This window comes from Notamacropus eugenii, chromosome 2, assembly GCF_028372415.1.
Source record: "Notamacropus eugenii isolate mMacEug1 chromosome 2, mMacEug1.pri_v2, whole genome shotgun sequence".
Lineage (NCBI taxonomy): Eukaryota > Metazoa > Chordata > Mammalia > Diprotodontia > Macropodidae > Notamacropus > Notamacropus eugenii.
This window is the reverse complement of record NC_092873.1, coordinates 91,383,144-91,404,359: the sequence shown is the minus strand read 5'-3', so window position 1 is coordinate 91,404,359 and position 21,216 is coordinate 91,383,144. Positions and strand designations below refer to the sequence as shown.

At 35.3% G+C, this 21,216-nt stretch overlaps 1 protein-coding gene across 8 annotated transcripts in view; it reads left to right on the top strand.

Moving 5' to 3' along the window:
- ILRUN (inflammation and lipid regulator with UBA-like and NBR1-like domains) overlaps positions 1-21,216 on the top strand; it is a 117,041-nt gene that overhangs the window by 76,171 nt on the left and 19,654 nt on the right. For 6 of the 8 annotated variants that reach the window (XR_011974174.1, XR_011974177.1, XR_011974175.1 and 3 more), the window contains exon 4: positions 19,492-19,820. Coding sequence is in view for 5 of the 8 variants with exons in the window: in XM_072641811.1 (XP_072497912.1) it covers positions 19,492-19,820 (329 nt within the window). In the remaining 3 variants the exon portion in view is untranslated. The remainder of the gene's footprint in view (positions 1-19,491; positions 19,821-21,216) is intronic. The other 2 variants (XM_072641813.1, XM_072641812.1) reach the window with 1 other exon arrangement.

Genomic DNA, 21,216 nt, shown 5'->3' with positions numbered 1-21,216 from the left:
CATTCCCAGCCCTTATGACTAGATCTGGAATATTCAAAGATTTACCAGTCCTTGTTAGGTACATTCTCTCCCTGTATTTTAAGCCATCCTCTAGAACTCTAAATACCATTCTCAGGCACTTAACTTTTTTTTTTTTTTTTTGGACAATTATTCAATTCTCATATCTGTTGTTTTTTTCTGAATCTCCTACCCCTGAGAGCAATAAGCAAAAAAATACCATCTCTCTGTGCTGTAAGGCCTCCAATTTTTTTCTATTTTTATAATTAATTTGTTTTCAGTTTTCAGCGATCACTTCCATAAGTTTTAAATTTTTTTCCCCCTCTCTCCCCATGATGGCATCCAATCTTATATGAGTTCTCTATGTACATGCTTATTAAACAGATTTTCACATTACTCATGTAGCATAGAAGAACTAAAACGAATGGAAGAAACCAGGAAAAAACCAAACCAAAATACAACTAAAGAGAAAATAGTCTGCTTCATTCTACATTCCAGTTCCATAGTTCTTTCTCTGGATGTGGATGGCATTTTGTATCATGAGTCCTTTGGAAATATTTTAGGTCCTTGTATTGCTGTGAAGGGCTAAGTTTATCAGATACAGTCCTCGTACTCTGTGGCTATTACTATGTATAATGTTCTCCTGGTTCTGCTCACTTCATTCAGCATCAGTTCATATAAATCTTTCCAGGTTTTTCTGAAGTCCTCCTGTTCGTCATTTCTTATAGCACAATAGTATTCCATTACATTCATATACCACAGCTTGTTCAGTCATTCCCCAGTTGATGGGCATACCCTCGATTTCCAGTTTCTGACCACCACAAAGAGAGCTCTATAAATATTTTTGTACGTAGGTCCTTTCCTCATTTTTATGATCTCTTTGGAAAGTGATATTGCTGGGTCAAAGGGTGTGCACATTTTTGTAGCCCTTTGGGCATAGTTCCAAATTGCTCTCCAGAATGGTTGGATCATGTCACAGCTCCACCAACTATGAATTAGCATTTCAACTCTCCCATATCCTCTCCAACATGTATCATTTTCCTGTTAGCCAATCTGATAGGTGTACTGTGGTATCTCAGAGTTGTTTTGATTTGCATTTCTTTAATCAATAGTGCTTTTAGAGCATTTTTTCTATGATTATAGATAACTTTTAATTTCTTCCTCTGAAAACTGCCTACTCATATCCTTTGACCATTTATCAATTGGAGAATGACTTGTATTCTTATAAATTTGACTCACTTCTCTATGTTTTAGAAATGAGAAGCCCTCCAACTTCTTAATCTTTATCATTGCTCTTTTAGGTTCCTTTAGGCAGTATCATTTGTGCCTACATGAGTCACCAAGTAGGTGATAGTCTGCTGAGTCCAGGGAATAGGCAAGCCTGAAATTTATGTAGAATTCATTTTCATGATTACAGTCACTTCAGCTCTCAATTGACTGCTACTCTTAGCTTGCATAGCATATGCCCACCCTATCTAAACATTTTAATGTTGACATTAAATATTTTATTTTTTATAAAAAAAAAATCACTGGACACCCTCCAACACACACACAGTACCCTCTCCTCCCTCTCATCCCCCAATTTTCCAGCTGCTATGCAGAGAATTTTTTAATTTCTGTTGATTGACAATTTGGGCCCTAATGGCAGTCTTTTGAATTGGGGTATTTAACATTTATCTGGGTCAGTTATTATAATTTTCCTATCTGAGAAATTACTGTAGTCAAAATTCCATATATCAGATTGCCATTATGATGGATGATTCTTTGTACAGTAGCGATTTATATATACTCTAATGTGAGCCTCATAAGTTTTTTGTTGATTTGGTTTTAACAGACTTCTTATAGCAGTTAATTCTGTATAGCAAATCCAGGGAGGAAGAACTTTCTAGGCAGGAACAGCTAGAGAAAATGCCCAGAACCAAGAGTCTTTTTTTTTTTTTTTTTGAGAAGCTACCAGGAGGCCAGTATCACTAGATTGAAGAATATGTGTTATGGAGTAAGGTGTAGGAAGACTGGAAAGGTAGGAAGTGGGGTTAGGTTATGCAGGGCTTTGAATGATTAATAACAGCATTTTGTATTTGATCCTGGGAGTCACTATTTGACTATTGAGTTTATTGAATGGGGGTGATGTGGTTGTACTTGTGCTTTAGGAAAATTACTTAGTGACGGAATGGAGGATGTATTGGGGAGAAACTTGAGACAGGTAAGCTGTTGCAGTGGTTCAGGCATGAGGGGATGAAGGCCTGTATATGAGTAGTGGCATTGGCAGAAGAGAGAAATGGGGAAAATGTGAGAGATGTTACAAAGGAGAAATTGACAGGCCTTAGCAACAGATTGGATATGGGGGGAGTGAGAGATTGTGAGAAATTCAGGATGACCCAGGTTGACATCCTGAGGATATTTCCTTTTACAGTAATGGGGAAGGTAGGAGTTGGAGAGAGTTTAGGGGGAAAGATAATGAGTTCAGATTTAGATATGTTGAATCTAAGATGCCTACTGAACTTCTAGTTTAAGATACCTGAAAGGCAGTTGGAGATGTGAAATTGGAGACAGGAGAGATTAGGGAAGGATTAGGTATACTTGAGAATAATCATCAGTATAGAAATGATGGTTAAATATGTGGGAGCTGATGAGATCATCAAGAGAAGTAGCATAGAGGGAGAAGAAAAGGAGGCCCAGGACAGAACCCTGAGGGACACCTAGGGCTCGAGGACATGATCTGGAAGGGGATCCATCAGAGGAGACTAAGAATGATTCCTCATATAGGAGGAGAACCAGAAGAGAATGGTTTCCTGAAAACATTGAGAAAAGAGAATATCAAGGAGAAGCTGATCAACATTATCACAGCCAGAAGAGAGATCAAAGAGGACTAAGAAAAGGCCATTGGATCTCGCAACAACAAGATCATTGATAACTTTGGAGAGAGCAAAATGATAAATAGAAAGCTACATTGTAAGGGGTAAAGAAGAGAGTGGGAGGAGAGAAAGTGGAGACATCTATTGTAGATGTAAATTTTTGAGGAGTTTAGCTACAAAGAATAGAAGAGAGAGAGGATGATGGTTAGTAGAGATGAAAGGATTAAATGAGGTTTTTTTCCAGGATGGAAGAAGTGGCATGATGGTAGGCAGAAGAAAATATGTACATAGGAAGAGACAGAAAATAAGTGAAAGAGTGAGAAGAGCAGAGAGGGAAATCTGTTGGAGGAGATGGGATGAAATAAAATCTTATAAATAAGTAGAGGAGTTAACCTTTGTAAGAAGTAAGGCTACTTCATCATATGAGACAGGACTGAAGGAGGAGAAAGTGGGAGAGGTATGCGAATGATAGGAAGAATAGAGAAGAGGGAGCTCATAGCAAATGGCCTCCATTTTTTCTGTAAAATATGAGGCATGGTTCTCAGCAGAGAGAATGGGGGAGGGAGAGCTGTGGGGGAGGTTTGAAGAGTGATGAAAAAGTTTCAAAGAGCTACTTTGAAGTGGGATAGTGAGTTGATAAGGAAGATTTAATAGTTTTGCCTACCAACAGTGAGGACCCAATTCTTTTTCCGGATGTGGATGGCATTTTGCCTCGAGTCCTTTGGGAATGTTTTAGGTTCTTGGATTGCTGTGAAGGGCTAAGCCTACCAGAAAAATTCCTTGCACACTGTGGTTGTTACTGTGTACAATATTCTCCTGTTCTGTTCCTTTCACTCAGCATCAGTTCATGTAAGTCTTTCCAGACCTCTCTGAAGCCTTCCTGTTCATTTCTTATAGCACAATAGCAGTCCATTACATTCATATACCACAACTTGTTCAGCCATTCCCCAATTAATGGGCATCCTTTCGATTTCCAGTTCTTGACCACCACAAAGAGAGTTGCTATAAATAATTTTGTACATGTGGGACCCTTTCCCATTTCTGTGATCTCTTTGGGATACAGTCCTAGAAGCGATATTGCTGGGTCAAAGGGTATGCACATTTTTGTAGCCCTTTGGGCATAGTTCCAAACTGCTCTCCAGAATGGTTGGATGAGCTTACAGCTCCACCAACAATGAATTAGTGTTCCAGCTTTCCCACATCTTCTCCAACATTTATCATCTTTCTGTTTTGTCATATTAGCCAATCTGATAGGTGTGATGTGGTACCTTGGAGTTGTTTTGATTTGTATCTTTCTAATCAATAGTGAACCAAAAAGAGTCTTAAAAGAGAGAAACCTTTTCTGTAGGAAAAAGGAAAGAACAGGAAAATGAGCAAGCAGCAGGAAAAAAATCCAACACAGTAATTACTATGGATTCTGAATAAAAGTCACCAGAAGAAAAGAAAAAAAATGAATTATAATAATGATCTAAGAAAGGGAAGTTAGACCTGATACAAGATACATCAAGTTAGATAATGAACACTATAAAGGTAATGGAGAGCATTCTAGCTTTAGTAAAGAGTGACATGGAATTGGTCACCAGAGTTCTGTTAGGGAAAATGAGATAAACCAAATCGATAATAAAATTAACAACTTTGAGGAAGAAGTAGAAAATCTGAATAACAGAATGGCAATAAAATACTCAAGCTGAAAGACTTTTTCAGAAGTGGCAGAAAATGTAACAAAAGATCGAAAGAAAATACATCTGAAGGAAGATAGAAGCCTTTACAAGCATAGATTTTGCATCTAGAAGACAGAACTGTGAGAGAGAATCTAGGAATCTTCACATTGCCTGAAAAAAAATGCAAATGAAAAGTCCAACCATCATCTTTAAAGAAATTGCTCAAGAAATCTTTCTAGAACATGGAAGATAAAGTCAAGGGATACACTACCCATTAATGGAATTCAAAGAATGTCCTTAAAGATTTAAGTCATCCAAACACATTATTAAACTCCCCAAACTTCCTTGGTAACTGATGTTTTTATTCTCAGATACTGAGAAATTCTCCATCACAAGAAAACAGAAGAAAAGCTGTGAATATAATTTACAAAAAAGTCAGTAGGAATTGTATTTCACTCCAGAATTTTCTAACCAGGTAAACTAGGAATTACATAGATTTTTTTTTTTTAATCTGGGCCTATGTAGATGAGGAAACTTCCTGTACCATTGTAGATTGGCAAGTGCTCTTCAGTAAAATCTCAGTCTTCTAAAATATATAACCAGTATTCAAGGGTGACCAGACCTGCCTGACCCCGAGAGAGGCTTTCGACTGAACCTTGATGCCTCTCTGAAATGACATAAAATTTTAAAAAAATTATTTTTCAGTACCCCACAGCATTTCCAAGAAAAACATTTCTATAGGAAAAAGAAGATCTTGCTAAAACCTTTTTTATGCACTCCGCTTCCTGGAACATTTCTACGGTTGGCTTGAAAAGGGTAAGGGATGCAAGGTAAACATTTCATAAAGAAGCATCACGAAGATTGACTTATTGGTATGGTTTCTTCATTGGGGAATATTAAGGCAACAAAGGCCAAGAAATGCCCATCCAGAATGTCATTTTTGATGGAAAATTAAGGGTCAAAAGCTCTTGGGATTTAGCATTGGAGAAAGGGATCAATCAACTAACAAAACCGCATTCAAATACCATTTAAAATAATGTTAGCTATAAAACAGTTTATAAAGATTTAAAAGAAGTAAATAATTTGAAGCTGATTTAATGTTCATTCAATATTAAGCTAATATAATAAAATTTCATATCCTTCTCTCTCACCCCTCAAATCTATAGATTAAATGCCATATTAATAAAAAATGCCAAACTTTTATACAATTAGAAAATAAAATACATGTAGAAGAACAAAATGCCAAGAATTTCAGGGTAGATTATGTAAAAGAAAAAGTAGAAAGGGATATACACAATACCAGATTTCAAATTATATTTTAAAGCAATAGTTAATAGAAATGTCTGTATAAAAAAATAGAAAAACATATCAGTGGAATAATTCTGATGATAATGAGCTAGAACCAGATACATACAGTAACTTAGTGTTTATCCAGGGATCATAAAACACTAGAAAAAGTGTCATCATTCAGTAAATTAGTTGGAAAAACTGGTTAACAGTTTTGCAAAATTTGGAAACAAACCAAAATATCACACCTAACACTTCAAATTCCAAATGGATAGTCAAACATCTATATACAAAAAAGTATCAAAAAATTTTAAGATAGTATCTTATGTCTTTCACAGCTATGGAGAAGGAATAAAGTCTTTTTTTCTCTCATTTATTTAACTGTATGAAGCAAAGTTACCAACAATGGGTATTGCCACAAGATTAATATTTATAATCATATTTTAAAGACCAATTTACAGGTCCTTGAATACTACTTATAACTTGTTCTAACACATTTTACTATTTCCTGGTAGGTAATTGTTATTTAATGCAGCCAATATTTTTTGTGGGGGATTTATTTAGTATTTTACTTTTCCTCAGTTACATGTAAAAACAATTTACAACATTTGTTTTTAAAACCTTGAGTTCCAAATTCTCTCCCTTTCTCCCTCCTCTCCCCCTTTCATTGAGAAGGCAAGCAATTGAATGTAGATTATATATGTGTAGTCATGCAAAACATATCCATAATAGTCATGCTGTGAAAGAGAACAAAAAAAAAACTTCAAGAAAAATAAAGTTTAAAAAAAGTATGCATTAATCTGTATTCGGACGCCATCAGTTCTTTGTCTGGGGGTGAGTGACATTTTTCATCCTAAGTTTTTCAAAGTTGTCTTGGATCATTGCATTGCTGAGAATAGCTAGGTCATTCACAGGTGATCATCTCACAGTATTGCTGTTCCTTTGTACACAGTACATTTCACTTTGCATCAGCTCTTGCAAGTCTTTCCAGGTTTTCCTGAGAGCATCCTGCTGCTTATTTCTTACAGAACTATTATTCCATCATAATCACATACCACAACTTGTTCAGCCATTTCCCAGCTAATGGGCATACTCTCAGTTTCCAATTCTTTACTCCCAGAAAAGGACTGCTATAAATATTTTTTGTACATATAGTCCTTTTCTTTTCTGTTTTTTTAAAATCTCTTTTGGGATACAGATCTAGTAGTGGTATTGCTAGTTCAAAAGGTATGCATGGTTTTATAGCCTTTTGGACATAGCTTTAATTGCCCTACAGAATAGTTGAATCTGTTCACAACTACGCTGACAGTGCATTAATGTCTCATTTTTCCCACATCTCCTTTAACTTTTGTCATTTACCTTTTCTGTCCTATTAACTAATCTAATAGATATGAGGGTAGCACCTCAGAATTGTTTTAATTTGCATTTCTCCAATCAATAGATAGATAGAGTATTTTTTCTTATGGTTATAGATAGCTTTGATTATTTCATCTGAAAACTGATTGTATCTTTTGATCATTTATCAGTTGGGGAATGGCTCTTGTTTTTATAAATTTGACTCAGTTCTCTATATGTTTGAGAAATGAGGCTTTTATCAAAGAAACTTCAAAATGTTTTTTCACATTCTTGCTAATTGTATTACCTTCCATCCTGTTCTCCCCACCCCCCGTTTATTCTGTTGTCTCTCTCCTTTCACCCTATCCCTCTTCAAAGTGTTTTTACTTCTGACCACCCCAATTTGCCCTTCCTTTTGTCACCCCTCCCCTTCTCTTATCTGATTCCCCTCCTACTTTCTTGCAGGTTAAGATAGATTTTTATACCCAATTGAGTATGTGTGTTATTCCCTCCTTGAGCCAATTCTGATGAGAGTAAGGTTCACTCATTTCCCCTCACCTCTTTTCCCCTCCACTATAAAAGCTTTTTTTGCTTCTTTTATGTGAGATTATTTACTCCATTCTACCTCTCCGTTTCTCTTCACTACATTTCTCTCTCACCCCTTTTTTAGTTTTTAGATATCGTCCCTTCATATTCAACTCACACCTGTTCCCTTTGTCTATATATACTCCTAACTACCCTAATAATGAAAAGGGTCTTATGAGTTATAAACAACATCTTCCCATGTAAGAATGTAAACAGTTTTAACATTATTAAGTCCCTTATGATTTCCCTTTACTGTTTACCTTTTTATGCTTCTCTTGAGTCTTGCATTTGGAAGTCAAATTTTCTATTCAGCTCTAGTTGAAGGAATAAATTATTAAGCTGTCAGAGAAAATCATAAAGAGAAAAGAGGTTAACTTTATTATATAAAAAGAAAAGGCTTTTATGCAACAAAAAATAATGTTATCATTGTGAAGTTCAGAAAAATACTGGGGAAAAATCTTTGCAATAGATACTTCTGATAGAAATCTAATATCAAATTTTATAATTCCTACACAAGTCTTTAGAGATCTGTTCTCTAATAGATAAGAAGTTGAAGAATATGAGAGGGCAGTTTTTAAAAGAAGAAACAAAAAGCATCACATGAAAATAGTGTTCTTTAATAATCAGAGAAATGCAAACTCAAATTCCAGCTGATCTCTATCAAACTGACTGATAATAAAAGATAATAGAACTCGATGTGGATACAGATCTTATAAAACTAGAGTACCATTATACTGTTGGCAAAGTTGTTGTTGTGTTAGTCATTCGTTTTGGAAGAAGACAATGACAAAGAAATGATGGCATGACTTGACTTTGTTTTGAGTGAGGGAGGGCTGTGCAAGGTCACCAGCCTCACTTTCTCCTCCTGAGCCATCTGGATCCAGTGACCAGATATTCATCAGGATGACTGGAGACGTCGCAGGATGCAATCAGAGATACTTTAACACTGAATGGGTAACTTCGCCTCCCTGAGGACTGAGAAGTAGAAGAAATGACTCTCTCCTTTAAGCTTGGAGTTTGCATAGGAAGATTTTGTTGATCTCTGATGAACTTTTCTTTAATTGGATTTAGCTTCTCTGCAGCCACAAGCACTAGGTCTCTCCTATAATTTGGAAATGTGATAAGGGCCTCTGTTCTCCTGAGACTGACCACAAATGTTCCCCTCTCCTCTGGAACTGGGACCCAGAACTTTGTATGAACAATAGAGTTGCCAGCTATACCCTGTGCCAACAAAGTAATTTCTCTCTGACCATTTGTCTTATCCCCTTACCATCAGTGGTCTGGGAGTTCCCCCAAAGTTACTACAGCTCTTGCTGCCACCATTGCTCCTAAGGCCCAGTGCTAGGCTGCTGCCCTGCTCTGACCTCAATCAGCTTCCAATGTTATTTTACAGACCTTTCCCACTTACTTATTAAATTGTCTTAGGCTGGAAGAATGTCTCACTGATGTTTTCTTGGCCCTGGTCCTCCAAAATTTGATTTGAGGCATTATTTTAAAGTTGTTTTGACTAAATTGTTGACTTTAGCTGAGATGCCACCTATACTCTGCCATGTTAACTCTACCATATGCTTTTGTGGTTTATTTTTTTTCCCTTTATGCATTCTCAAAGCACTGTGGAAAAAAATTTGTACTGAAGATTTACTTTCTAAGGATTGACTGAGAATAGTGATGGCCTTCTAATTGGTCAGTACTGGAATAGATTAAACTTGGCAAAGTTGGACCATGTGGAATGACGGAATAATTTACTAAAAGTACATACCCCCTCAACCTTGTGGTTCTGTTATGAGAATATGTTTCACGGAGGCTACTAATAGAAGAAAAAAAACTATCTCCTGCAAAAACCAGAAAAAAAAAAGAGAAAAGTTTCTTATCCATACATTTGTAACAGCCTAACTCTTGAAGCTGGGTGTCTTATTGGACAGTGTTCAAGCAAATTATGGTATATCAATATAATGAAGTTAAATTTTTACACAATAAATAATACTAAGAATTCAGAGAAATTTGGGAATACTCATATGAAGTGATGCAGAAGAAGAAAAGAGAACCAGAATAATAATATTGACTGTAATCACGTAGGTAGACAATAGCAGTAAAAGTAGCAAATTCATTTTTATATTTGTATGTATATATATGCATATACGTACATAGACACATAAATCCCTGTTATGCATTATGCATCATATAATATGCACATGTGTGTTACATATACACATGTAATATACATATACAATACACGTTACATATATTGTACATTGCATATTATGCGTATTGTGTTGTATGAATTCCTAAAAGAAAAGAAAGCAACTATGAATGCTACTATGTTCACATCTTTGGGGGGTGCTATTAAAGACCATTAAATAATAGAATCCTAATAACTGACATTTATATTATACTTGAAAGTTTACAAAGCATTGTACCAGCATGCTTGCAAAGTTCTCATTTGAACCTTAAAACAACCTTTTGAAGTAGATACTACAGATATTCTATTCATTTTACTTAAGAAAAAACTGATGCTGAGAGGATAACAAACATCTGAAGGATACACAGTGAGTGTCAGAAAAGGGATTCAGATGCAAGTTTTATTAGCTCCAAGTCTAGCCCTTGATTGTATGCCGTATCATTCAGTCTTTTGGTTTGTTTCATCCTACGTGGTCATTTCTCTTATCTTTTCTTATTCTCTTGTTCATATATTAGGATATTTGTTCTTGTTAGTAAAGGTCAACTCAAAATTCATATTGGGGAGAAAAATATAAAACAATGGAATCTGCTTAATGTAGGCCAATGATGTTGACTCAGGTTGTAGGTAAAGTTGTAGAATGTATTATTAAAGCAGTATTTAGTGAATGAACCTTTAAGAAAGAAATGATTGCTAAATGCTAGAATGGTCTTGTTGAGAACAAGTCATGCTAAACTAACTTTGTCTCTTTTTTTTTTTTTTTTTGGACAAGAGCACTTGACTGATAGATCGTGGGAATTCAGTAGTTTATCTAGATGTCACTAAAACATTTTGATAGTCTCTCATGCTTTCCTTGTAAATATGTAAATATGGAAAGATGTGTATTAGCATATAGTATTTTGGAATATTCAGAACTATTTTAGTTGCCATTAATGGGTTTATATCAATTCAGAGTGGAGATAAGTCTCTAGTTGAGTGCCCCAGAGATCTGACCTTAGCCCTATGCTAATGTAATATTTTTAACAATACCTTGAAAGGAAGGAGGCAAGCTTAACAGTTTATAGATGAAATGAGCCTGGGAGAAATAACTAGCGTATTGAGCAATAAAACTAGGACCCAGAGAGGTCTTTCTATTGGCTAGAATTATAGGCCCACTCCAATTAGATGAACTGTAATAGAGATGAAATCATTTGGGATTCAAAAAAATCGACGAGTTCATGTGGAAAAGAACTAGGGATTTTAGTGGGCAGCAGTTTCAATATGAGAGTAATGACATTACCTCGTAAAACCTAATTCAGTATTTAGGCTGCATTGAGAACTGTAGTCAGAAGGTGATAGTCCTGCTGTACCTTGCCCTGGTTTGAGTCACATTCAGAGTATTATTTTTGGACATTTATAACAGCAGCATGAACAGAGGAAAGCAGCCACTGTGGTGAGGGGGACTGGAAACCAAGTCTTATTATGTCTTATTTATTGAAGGAACTAGGAATTTTTAGCCTAGAGAAGGGAAGACTTAAGTGTAATATTATAGTTGCCTTCAAGTATTTAGAGAATTGTATATTGGAATAGGGATAGACATGTTTTGCTTGTCCCCAGAAGTCTGAACTAAAGTCTTATCAAGGCAGGTTTAAATTCAATATAAGCAAAGTCGATAAGTATTACTTGCTAAGAATTAGAGCTATTCAAAAGTGACATGGGCTTCCTCTAGTAATAATCTGTTCTCTACAACTCAGAATTTCAAGTCTGAATGACTCCTTGTTAAGGATGTTGTTTAAGATATCTTCCACATAGCTGCCAAGTATAATAACCATATAACTTCCCTGTTATCTCCAGATACAGATTTCTATCTTCTTACCCTTCTTCCCTTGCCCTCCCCCTGCCCCAATTAAAAACCTTTCACAATCTTCTTCCACCCTACCTTTCCAGGCTCATTATATATTATTTTTCCTTCATGTGTTTTGTGGTCCAAGGAATTCAGATTTCTTCTGTTTCTCACATATTATATCCCACCTTGTCTCCATGCATTTGCACAGACCGTCTCCTGTGGCTGAAATATATACTTCCTACTCCAGATTACCTTGTGTTTTTTTACATGTTTGTTTATACCTATTTGCCCCAGTGGACTGTAAATTTCTTGAGAAGATTGTTTTATTTTTGTCTTTATTTTCAGTGCCTACCACAGTACCTTGCACATGAAGATGATTAAAAAACACTTATTAAGATAAAACTTGTGTTGGATAATCCTTAAAGTTCCTTCCAACTCTTTGTTTTTTCTTCCATATTTGTCAAACTTGTATCTGGAATAGTATTTCAATAGATAGGTGCTTAATAAACATCTGTTGAATAAATGAATTCCCTGGAAGGTTTTCTTGGACAGAGAAGAGCTGGCTCTGGGCTCAAAGTTTCTAGGCCTTCTCTTTAAGGTAGAACAGGTGAATTCCTTTTTTTTTTTTTTTTTTTAAACTACAGTGAGCCAGAGGAGCCAGAGTCTTGAAGCTGGGACTAAATTTGTCGTATCTTCTTTGTGTCCCTAAAGTTTTCTTTCTCCACAGCTCTGAATAGAGAAGATAAGTCACTGTGGATTGGAGATGGGACAAGGATGACATCTGCAGTCTTTGGGATACGTGTGTGTGTGTGTGTGTGTGTGCGTGTGGGTAGGTAGACGTTTTTGCTGTTGAGCTGGTTGGAGCATTATCAATAGTATATTTAGTTGTCTTCTTAGACCTGTCTTCTTGCAGCACTAATTCTGTTTTTTTAATGGAATTTCATTTTTTCAAATTATGTGCAAAGATAGTTTTCAATATTCATTTTTTTTAAGATTTTAAGTTCCAAATATTTCTCCCTCTTCCGAGATGGCCAAGTAATAGTTTATACATGGACAGTCATGTTAAACACATTTCCACATTAGTCGTGTTGTGAAAGAAGAAATAGGACACAAGGGAAAAAACCATGAAGGAGAAAACACCCCCTAAAATGAAAATAGTATTCTTTGGTCTGCATTCAGAACTCCATAGTTCTTTCTCTGGATGTAGGTAGCATTTTCCGTCATGTGTCTTTTGGAATTGTCTTGGATCATTGCAGTACTGAGAAGAGCTAAGTCATAGTTGGTCATCACACAGTGTTGCTGTTACTGTGTACAATGTTCTCCTGGTTCTGATCATTTCACTCAGCATCAATTCATGTAAATCTTTCCAGGTTTTTCTGAAATCCACCTGGTCATCATTTCTTATAGCACAGTAGTATCTCATTATATTCATATACCTCAACTTGTTCAGCCATGCTCTAGTTGATGGGCATTCCCTCAATTTCCATTTCTTTAGCAACACTGATTTTTGAGATTTCTCCCCCCCCTCCCTTTCTTTATTAAATGATACTAGTTATTGGATCACAAAGTTTAGATCTGGAAGAGACCTTGAAGATGATCTAATCTGGAGGGTATTTAGCTTTTTTGTGTCATGGACAGTCTGAAGCCTAGGATTACAAAGAAAACAATTATATTGAAATAGTTATCAAATTTTTTTTTTTTTAAAAAGGGCATGGACCTCTCATTATGAATCTCTGGTCTAATCTCAACCCTTCATGTGACAGATGAGGAAAAGGCCAAAGTACACAGTAAATAGCAGAGCTGGGAAATTGAAACTTAATCATCTTGTTAAAATAATTCTGTGCTTTTCACCATATTAGGCTACCTCCTCTGGACCCATTTCTTCAGAGTATTACAAGATGACTTTATTTTTATATAGGGAATTCTTGGAAATCAGTCTTAACCCAAAGCCATGTTCTTGGTAAAAAGGGTCAGTCTTGTGAGTATAAGTTGGATGACTTCATAATATTTTGACAAATCTGATCGTCATACCATTGTAGTATTTAATAAAGTTTTATATAATTATGTACATATTATTTTGATGATAAAGCCAGTAGAATTTCGGATACGTGATAACCTAAATTGCTTGTTTATCCTTTAGAGAAACAGGACTTGAATTCTGCTATTTGTTTTTTGTAATGGCATAAAAATTAAAAAAAAAAAAACAATCTAAGTTTGGCATCTGATATCCTTTAACTGAAGATGCTCTGTATAAAGTTACCATTGATTTCTTAATTGCCAAACCTGTTAGATCTCTTCTCAGTCCTCATCATTCTAGATCTCTACAACCTTTTAAAAATATTTTTTAATTTATTTTGTTACATTTTTCCCAACCACACATTAAATATTTTTTTACATGTACTTAAATTTTTTTTGAGTTCCAGATTTTCTCCCTTTGTCCTGCTCCTTTAAAAGGCAAATACTGTAATATCAATTATGCATGTGAAGTCATGCAAAACATTTCATATTCACCCAGTTGCAGAAGAAACTGTTATTCCCTCATACAAAAGATGTTGGTGCTTTAGTGGTCATTAATTCAACTCTTCTATTTTTGCTTCTACTGATTAAGTTCCTCTTAAATCTTTAGTTCCTTAGATTTTTGTTAATCCCTTAATCGTTCCCCCTCCCCTTTTTTTTACCCCATTGAGCATTCTGTTTTTGGAAGAAAAAAACGAATAATCATGAGAATTTATTTCATTATATAATTTTATTTTGATAATTGTACTAGCTTTTTTCACGCTTATGTTGTTTGAAGTATTTGCAAGTCAAATAATCTTCCCATTTCTTTTGCCCCCTAGTAATTATTCAAATTTTTCTCATCCACATCTCTCCATTTATTATAGTAAAAGTTGCATATTGAGCTTGTTTGCCTTTTACTATTGATACTCTCTGATTTTTTTAAATTAAATTTTATTTTTTAAATTAACAAACATTTTCTCTGTTCCATTTTTCATCTCCCTTCCCCCCAAAGAAACACAAAGTTCTTTTTAACAAATATGAGTAGTCAAATGAAACAGATTCTCACATTGGCCATATCCAAAAATGTGTGTCTCCTTCTTCTTCTTGAGCCCATCCCCATCTTACAGGAGGCACTTTGGAACCATGGTTGGTTATTGCATTAATGAGAGTTCTTAAGTCTTTCCAAACTATTCGTTTTTACTGTGTTGTTCTTGCATAAATTATTTTCCTGGCTCCTCACTTTTTAGTCTGCATCAGTTCATTTAGGCTTTCCCAGATTTCTCTGAAACTCTTATTTGTCACTTCTTAGAGAACAATAGGATTCCATTATGTTTAGTACCATAATTTGTTCATCCATTCTCTGAATGATGGATACTCTCTTAGTTTCCAATTCTTCATCACCAAAAAAAATCTGCTTTCAATATTTTTGTCCATATGGGTCCTTTTTCTCTCCTCTCTGGTTTGTAGATCTAGTATTGCTAGGTATGAGTATTGGTCAAGGGTATGTCCAGTTTAGTAACTTTTGGGGCATAGTTGCTCAAAGTTGTTTTAATTTGTCTTATCTAATTATTAATTTGTTATAGTTAATATTCTTACATATTTTAATACTTGTTCAAAGTGATTTATTTTCTTTTTCAAGTTTTATTTATTTTCCCTTCCGTCTTTATGCCTTTTGGTTTGTCTCCTTATGGCTTTGACTTCCTCCCCTTCCTCTACCCCCTTGGTCTTTTAGTCTTTGAACTTTTTGTACTATATCTCCCTTCACTGACTCTTCTTCACACTTTATCTCCTCTCTTTCCTTCTAAGGCTCCATCCCTTCTACTGAGGCTTCCATTTGGTTGTTCATCCTTGGGGATTAGCTAGACTCTAGTCATTTTGGGAAAAGGGAGGAGAAAGAACAGGGTTTTTAGTCCCTTTTGCCTCTGACCTCACACTATTATCTAGTCCATATATCTGAGGGGCAAGTCCTGAGTCTTCTATTTACCCTATATTTTCCTTTGAGAGATTGTCACATCTTTTCAGGTTCATGAGTGAGGGTGTTTCAGAAAGAGCCTTCCAGTTTGCTAGTGCTCCCTTCAGTGCACATGCAGTCAGTTGGGAGGGGGGTAAAGCTTGATATGGGGTAGGCCTACTGAAGTGGAACTCTGTTTATTAAAATTCTCCAGTTAATTCATGAGGTTTTACGTTGCTTAAAGATTCTATTTTCTTATGGGTTCAACTGTAAGTACTCTTATATCTGGTACATAATTCACTTAGAAAAAAAGGATTTGGGGCTGGAGAAGTTTGTAAAAAGTAGCTGTATTTAACTATTCTCTGGGCACATGATCCTTTCATTAAGATTTTATTTTGTTTTTGTTTTTACTTCATAGTCATTATCTAGACCTATTTCTTCTCTTCCTTTTCTCATAAGCCTTCTCTTGTAACAAAGAAAAATGGTTAACAGCAAAACCAATGAACATAGTGACCATACATGAAATAGTCTGATGAACTCATAGTCCTTGTCCCTCCATCTCTTTGCGGGGTGGAGACCCAAGATTGGAGATTACAGTTATATTGCATTTGACTAAATTTTAGTAATGTCTTTTTTTAAAAAAAACATTTTTTTCATTTATATTATTTTAGTCATTGTCAGATTATTGATCAGGAAAATCATAGAAAACTATTGGGTGAAAAAGGATTGTGGAGAGGAAGAAGGGGAGTTAGGGTTGAAGATTAGGAAACTAACTTTGAGTTACCTTCATTTCTCAGATGAGTTCATCTCACAAACTCTTCTTTGTGCCTGGAGCTGACACATCTTACCACACCTCCACCTGTTGAATTCCTTCTTTTCTTTCAAAACTCAACTGAGATGCCAACCTTCTAGTTATGTGACCTTAGAGAATAGATTTTAGTACCAGTATTTTTTCTTTTTGTATCCCCAGCACTTAGAACCGAGATGTGCCATCGTGTGCCATTGATGTTTTGCTAAGACCTAAGTAGTCCCCTTTTCAGAACATTGCTTTTTAAAAAAACTTAAGTGGAGGAAATTGCTAAATTTCAGTTAGAAATTGGTAAAAATAAAGATGTCTTTTTTTACAGAGTTCTTGGGCTCCACAGATTTGATTTGTTCATGAACCCCAGGTGAAGAGTGCTTGACTGGGGCAAGGCATTATTGGGTGTAATGTGTAGTAAATTAAATTGAATTGTGTGGTGGCAGTTAGTATAGGAGGGTATTAAATTTAGGCTGGACCCTTGATTATTTTTTTAATTCCGCAGTCAATAAAAACTGTAGTTTATATGATTAACTTAAATTTGATTGATTTACATTCTTGTTCTACTCCTGATACTTTCTTAAGTTCCTAAATTAAGCTATGCACTATGTGTTTGTTCTCTTGCCATACTGGAATCCTATGCTGTTTGTTTGTGTAAACCTTGAAACTTGGCCCTGTTTAGATTGAAGGCAGCCTTCTGCTCTCCCTTCACACATACGCCCAGCTTTTTCTTTGTCATAGTATAGTAATGGAGGACATTATATTCTTTGGCTAATTAGGACTCTGTCATAAGTTAACAGTAGATGGCACTATATTCACATCTACATTAGGATTTGGACTTGCAGCTGTTTGATTAGTCTTGGAATTTGAGAGTCGTTTATATGTTGCCACGAAGATAAGATATTCCCAAGACAGCTCAGAACAACACTTTCTTTTGACTAGGGAATGGATCCCATGCTGAATGAGTTCATAAAACCATATTTGCTAAGTATCTGTTTGGTTTTTAACTGAAATTAGGTTAGAATTTTTTTACCTTGTTTCTCATTCTTTGCTAGTCTATCATTCTTAACCAGTTTTAAATTGGACCCTGTGCTAGTTCTTCAGTAATTACATGAGTGGCTGGAATATTTTTTTTTTTTTTTGCTTTGTAAAATGGAAGTCTTTTGAAAATACGAATACAACTATTCTCTGAGACTGGCTGTTAAATTTAAAAGAAATCTGCTACCTTCCTTTTTACTTTGTACCTAATTTAGTCTAGGAAATTAGGAACTAAATTAGGAAATTTAAGGTGTAGTATGCCTTAAACTGTCATCTTCAGTGTAGCCAAGTAGTTGGGGTTTTCATTTATTTGAGGCACAATTGGTATTAAATTATAGATCTTAATTTTAAAATTATAAAATAATCGTTAACAAAAAAATAAGCTTATTAAATGAGTAAAACCTTGGAGAAAACCCTAACATTAAACACAAAACTAAATGAATTAATGAACTAGCAAAAACAATTTCTGTTCTATCTCTCATTCCAGGCCTGCTTGAAGTTATTCTGCATTTGGCTTTACTTTCTTTTTTCATCTTTTAAAAAAACATTGTTTAGTGTACATGCAGTTTGGTGCTACTAGTTTTTCTTTGCATCACTTAGTATGTGAGTCTTTGTCTATTTCCTTGTATGCTGCACATTTATTTTTTATGTACCAAAACATTCTATCACATTCATTTACCATTGCATTCATATACCATGATTCATTCAGCTGCTCTCCAATTATTGAAAATATAAGTTGTTTCTGATTTTCTGTTTTTAAAAATAGAGCAGATATGTATATTGTGATAGCTCTTCTTTCCACTTTTATGATTATTTTGGACATACAGATAGCATTGGAATCATTGAGTCAAAAGATATGATCAGTTTTGTGACTCATTTGCCTTATCAATCTCCAAAATGTACTAAATTACAATCTCGCAAAGACATTTTAGATCAGAGATGGCAAACTCAAGCAGAGTGGGGAACCAGATGTGATTTAGAAATGTTTGACAAAATAGAAATACAATAGAACATAATGTTAATTTATGGTTTTCTAAGCCAGAATGTAGCTGGCAAGGATCTGTTCCTTTTTGAGTTTGATATTGTCTTAGATGATTGGTGATAGTCTCAGAAAATAAGATAATGAAGCACACTTCCTTTATCTTGTAAATTTGGGTCCATAATGTTATATATGTGGTCAGAGATGGTAGTTGTGAAATTGATTTTCAACTTTATTGTTGCTGTTACATGGGTAGATTGTAATGGTGATATGGGATATTAGGAACTGACTGATGTAAAAAAATAATAACTTCTCCCTCCCTCCCTTCCCCCAATCATCAAGAAAGTTTGAAATCCATGAACAGTATATTCAAGTATTTGTTTCCCACAGTTCTGTTACTATGGGTTGAAACATTTTTTTCTGATTTTTGCCATTCTTAATGAGTATGAAATGAATCTTTGATTTGTATTTCTTTGCTTATTAGGGAATTTTAGTAACTTTTTATGTATTAATGATTTATATTTACTCAGAATTTGTCTCCTTATATAAATTGGAAGTGTTTAAAATTAAATCAAAACCATTGACAGGAATTTTCTGTTTTTCAGTGGAGTTAAGAAATATTAGAAAAAGAATAAATTGTATCTCTGTCAAGATTTATTATATTTTTTCTTCTTTATTTAAGAGTCATGCCTCTCTCTCTTTGAATGAACTTATAGTGATGACATAAAGCCACAACTGTCTAGTCATTCTGGGAATTATACCTTTTATAGTCTTGTCTAAATGACCATTTTAATACACAGGGCCCATAAAAGTTCAATTTAGAATTTAAAAAAAGAAAAAAATTTGTGTAGAAATGCCACAGCAGCAGTTCTTTAAAAGGTAGCATTGCCTCTTTGGTGCTTGTTAGACACAGTCCATCCTCTAGACTAGTTTAGGGTTGGGATTCCCTCTGGTTGTCACAGTGGGTAATACTTTGCATTTATGTGAATTGACTTTATTTTTCAGATGTCATCTGGGTGATTCTCAGTGTGGAGGTGGGAGGACTTTTAGGAGTAACGCAGCAGCTGTCATCCTTTGAAACCGAGTTCAACACACAACCGCATCGCAAGGTAGAAGGAAACTTTAATCCATTCGCCTCTCCGCAGAAGAACAGGCAACCAGATGAAAACAACTTAAAAGACCCTGGGGGTTCCGGGCTAGGCACTATCAGCAAAAACACATGGGCTCCTGCTCCTGACCAAATTGAACAAGATCAAAACGGACTGTCACAAAACTCTGTAAATCTCTCCCCCAGCAGTCACTCAAACAACTTATCGGTAGTGACTTACAGTAAGGTAGGTGCCCTAGGAGAAATGGAGAAGGGGTAGGTGATGGGCCTTGGTGTTTGTTGTCATTGCAGAAGCCCAGAATGCCGTTCATCTAAGGAGTTTCTTTTAAAACTACTTCACTCTCTTGTTGGCCCTTATGTTTTGATGAAATCATCTTTAAAAAAAAAACCAAACAAACCCCTACTTAAAGAATCTTCATGTCCTGTAGACTTTGCTACATCCATATTTTCAAATTCAGTCTTTAGTTGTTCTGGTCTTGTTTGGATGCTGTAAAAGACAGAGAGGTCCTTAAATTTCTTGAGTATTTAAACAAAGTCAAAATATCACCAGCTATGCTTCCAGGTTAAATGTAGACTCCTTTATAAGTTACTTAAAAGAGTTTGAAAACAAACTTGGAATTTGTCCAGGATTTGTTTCTGAGGGAAAAGACCAGCAAGATACTTTGGACCCAGCCATTGCCATTGGGTCTCTTCAGATGTTATCGCAGACAGATGTACTCTTCTCTGTACTCTTTGACTGTATTATTGCCCATCAGCCTGTTCACACAAAGAGTGAGTGAACTCTGTGATCTGAGTGGCATTTTGACTTTGGCTTTTCACGTGTGGAAAATGCATGTTGAGTTTATAATGATTTTAAAATCATTTTATTGTTGTAAGATACTCTCCTAGGTGTTTGCATACTTGTCCTTTGTCGTTATTATAGTTGATTAAAACCTTTTAATCATAGCTTATTGTCTTCCAAGCTCTGTCAGGGTTATTATGCCCAGTTGTTCATTTTTCACGGTTTAATAAAGCCATAATGTTGGGATCTGTACTGTTGCAGGTGGTTCATATGGCTGAGTCCCTATGTGTATATTTGGTATATTTTATTATATCATTTCACTCTGACTGATAATACTGCGATGAATGCATCGGTGATTTGAATTTAGTCAGGTGTTGGATCCAGCATCTCTTTGTGCTGTAATCATGAAAGCAGTTTATAAACTAACTTTTGCCTTGCTTCATGCTATCTTTGACATTTAGACAAAGGAAGCTAAAATAAGACCATTTTATTTGAGGGGTAAACTGTAACATTATAATCCTACCTTTAAAATCTCTGACCAAAGGTTTATGCCTAGTGTAGATCAGGAACCCTGGAAAGAAAGCTGGTAGTTTGACTCATATTTCCCAGTATGGTGTCATAGGAGAGACCTTCAAGTAATAATGGAAAATTCACATAAATATATGTTGTTGGAGTTGTGGTCAGAGTTCTGACATCATTTTAGGATATACTGTGGAAGTTGGCAGAGTTTATCTTTATTTGATGATAGCAGTCACCTACCTGTGTATTCCCTAATTTCAAAACCTTAGAAACCCAAGTATGGGTTCATTCTAGCTGGCCCATAGTAAAAATGAGCAGGATT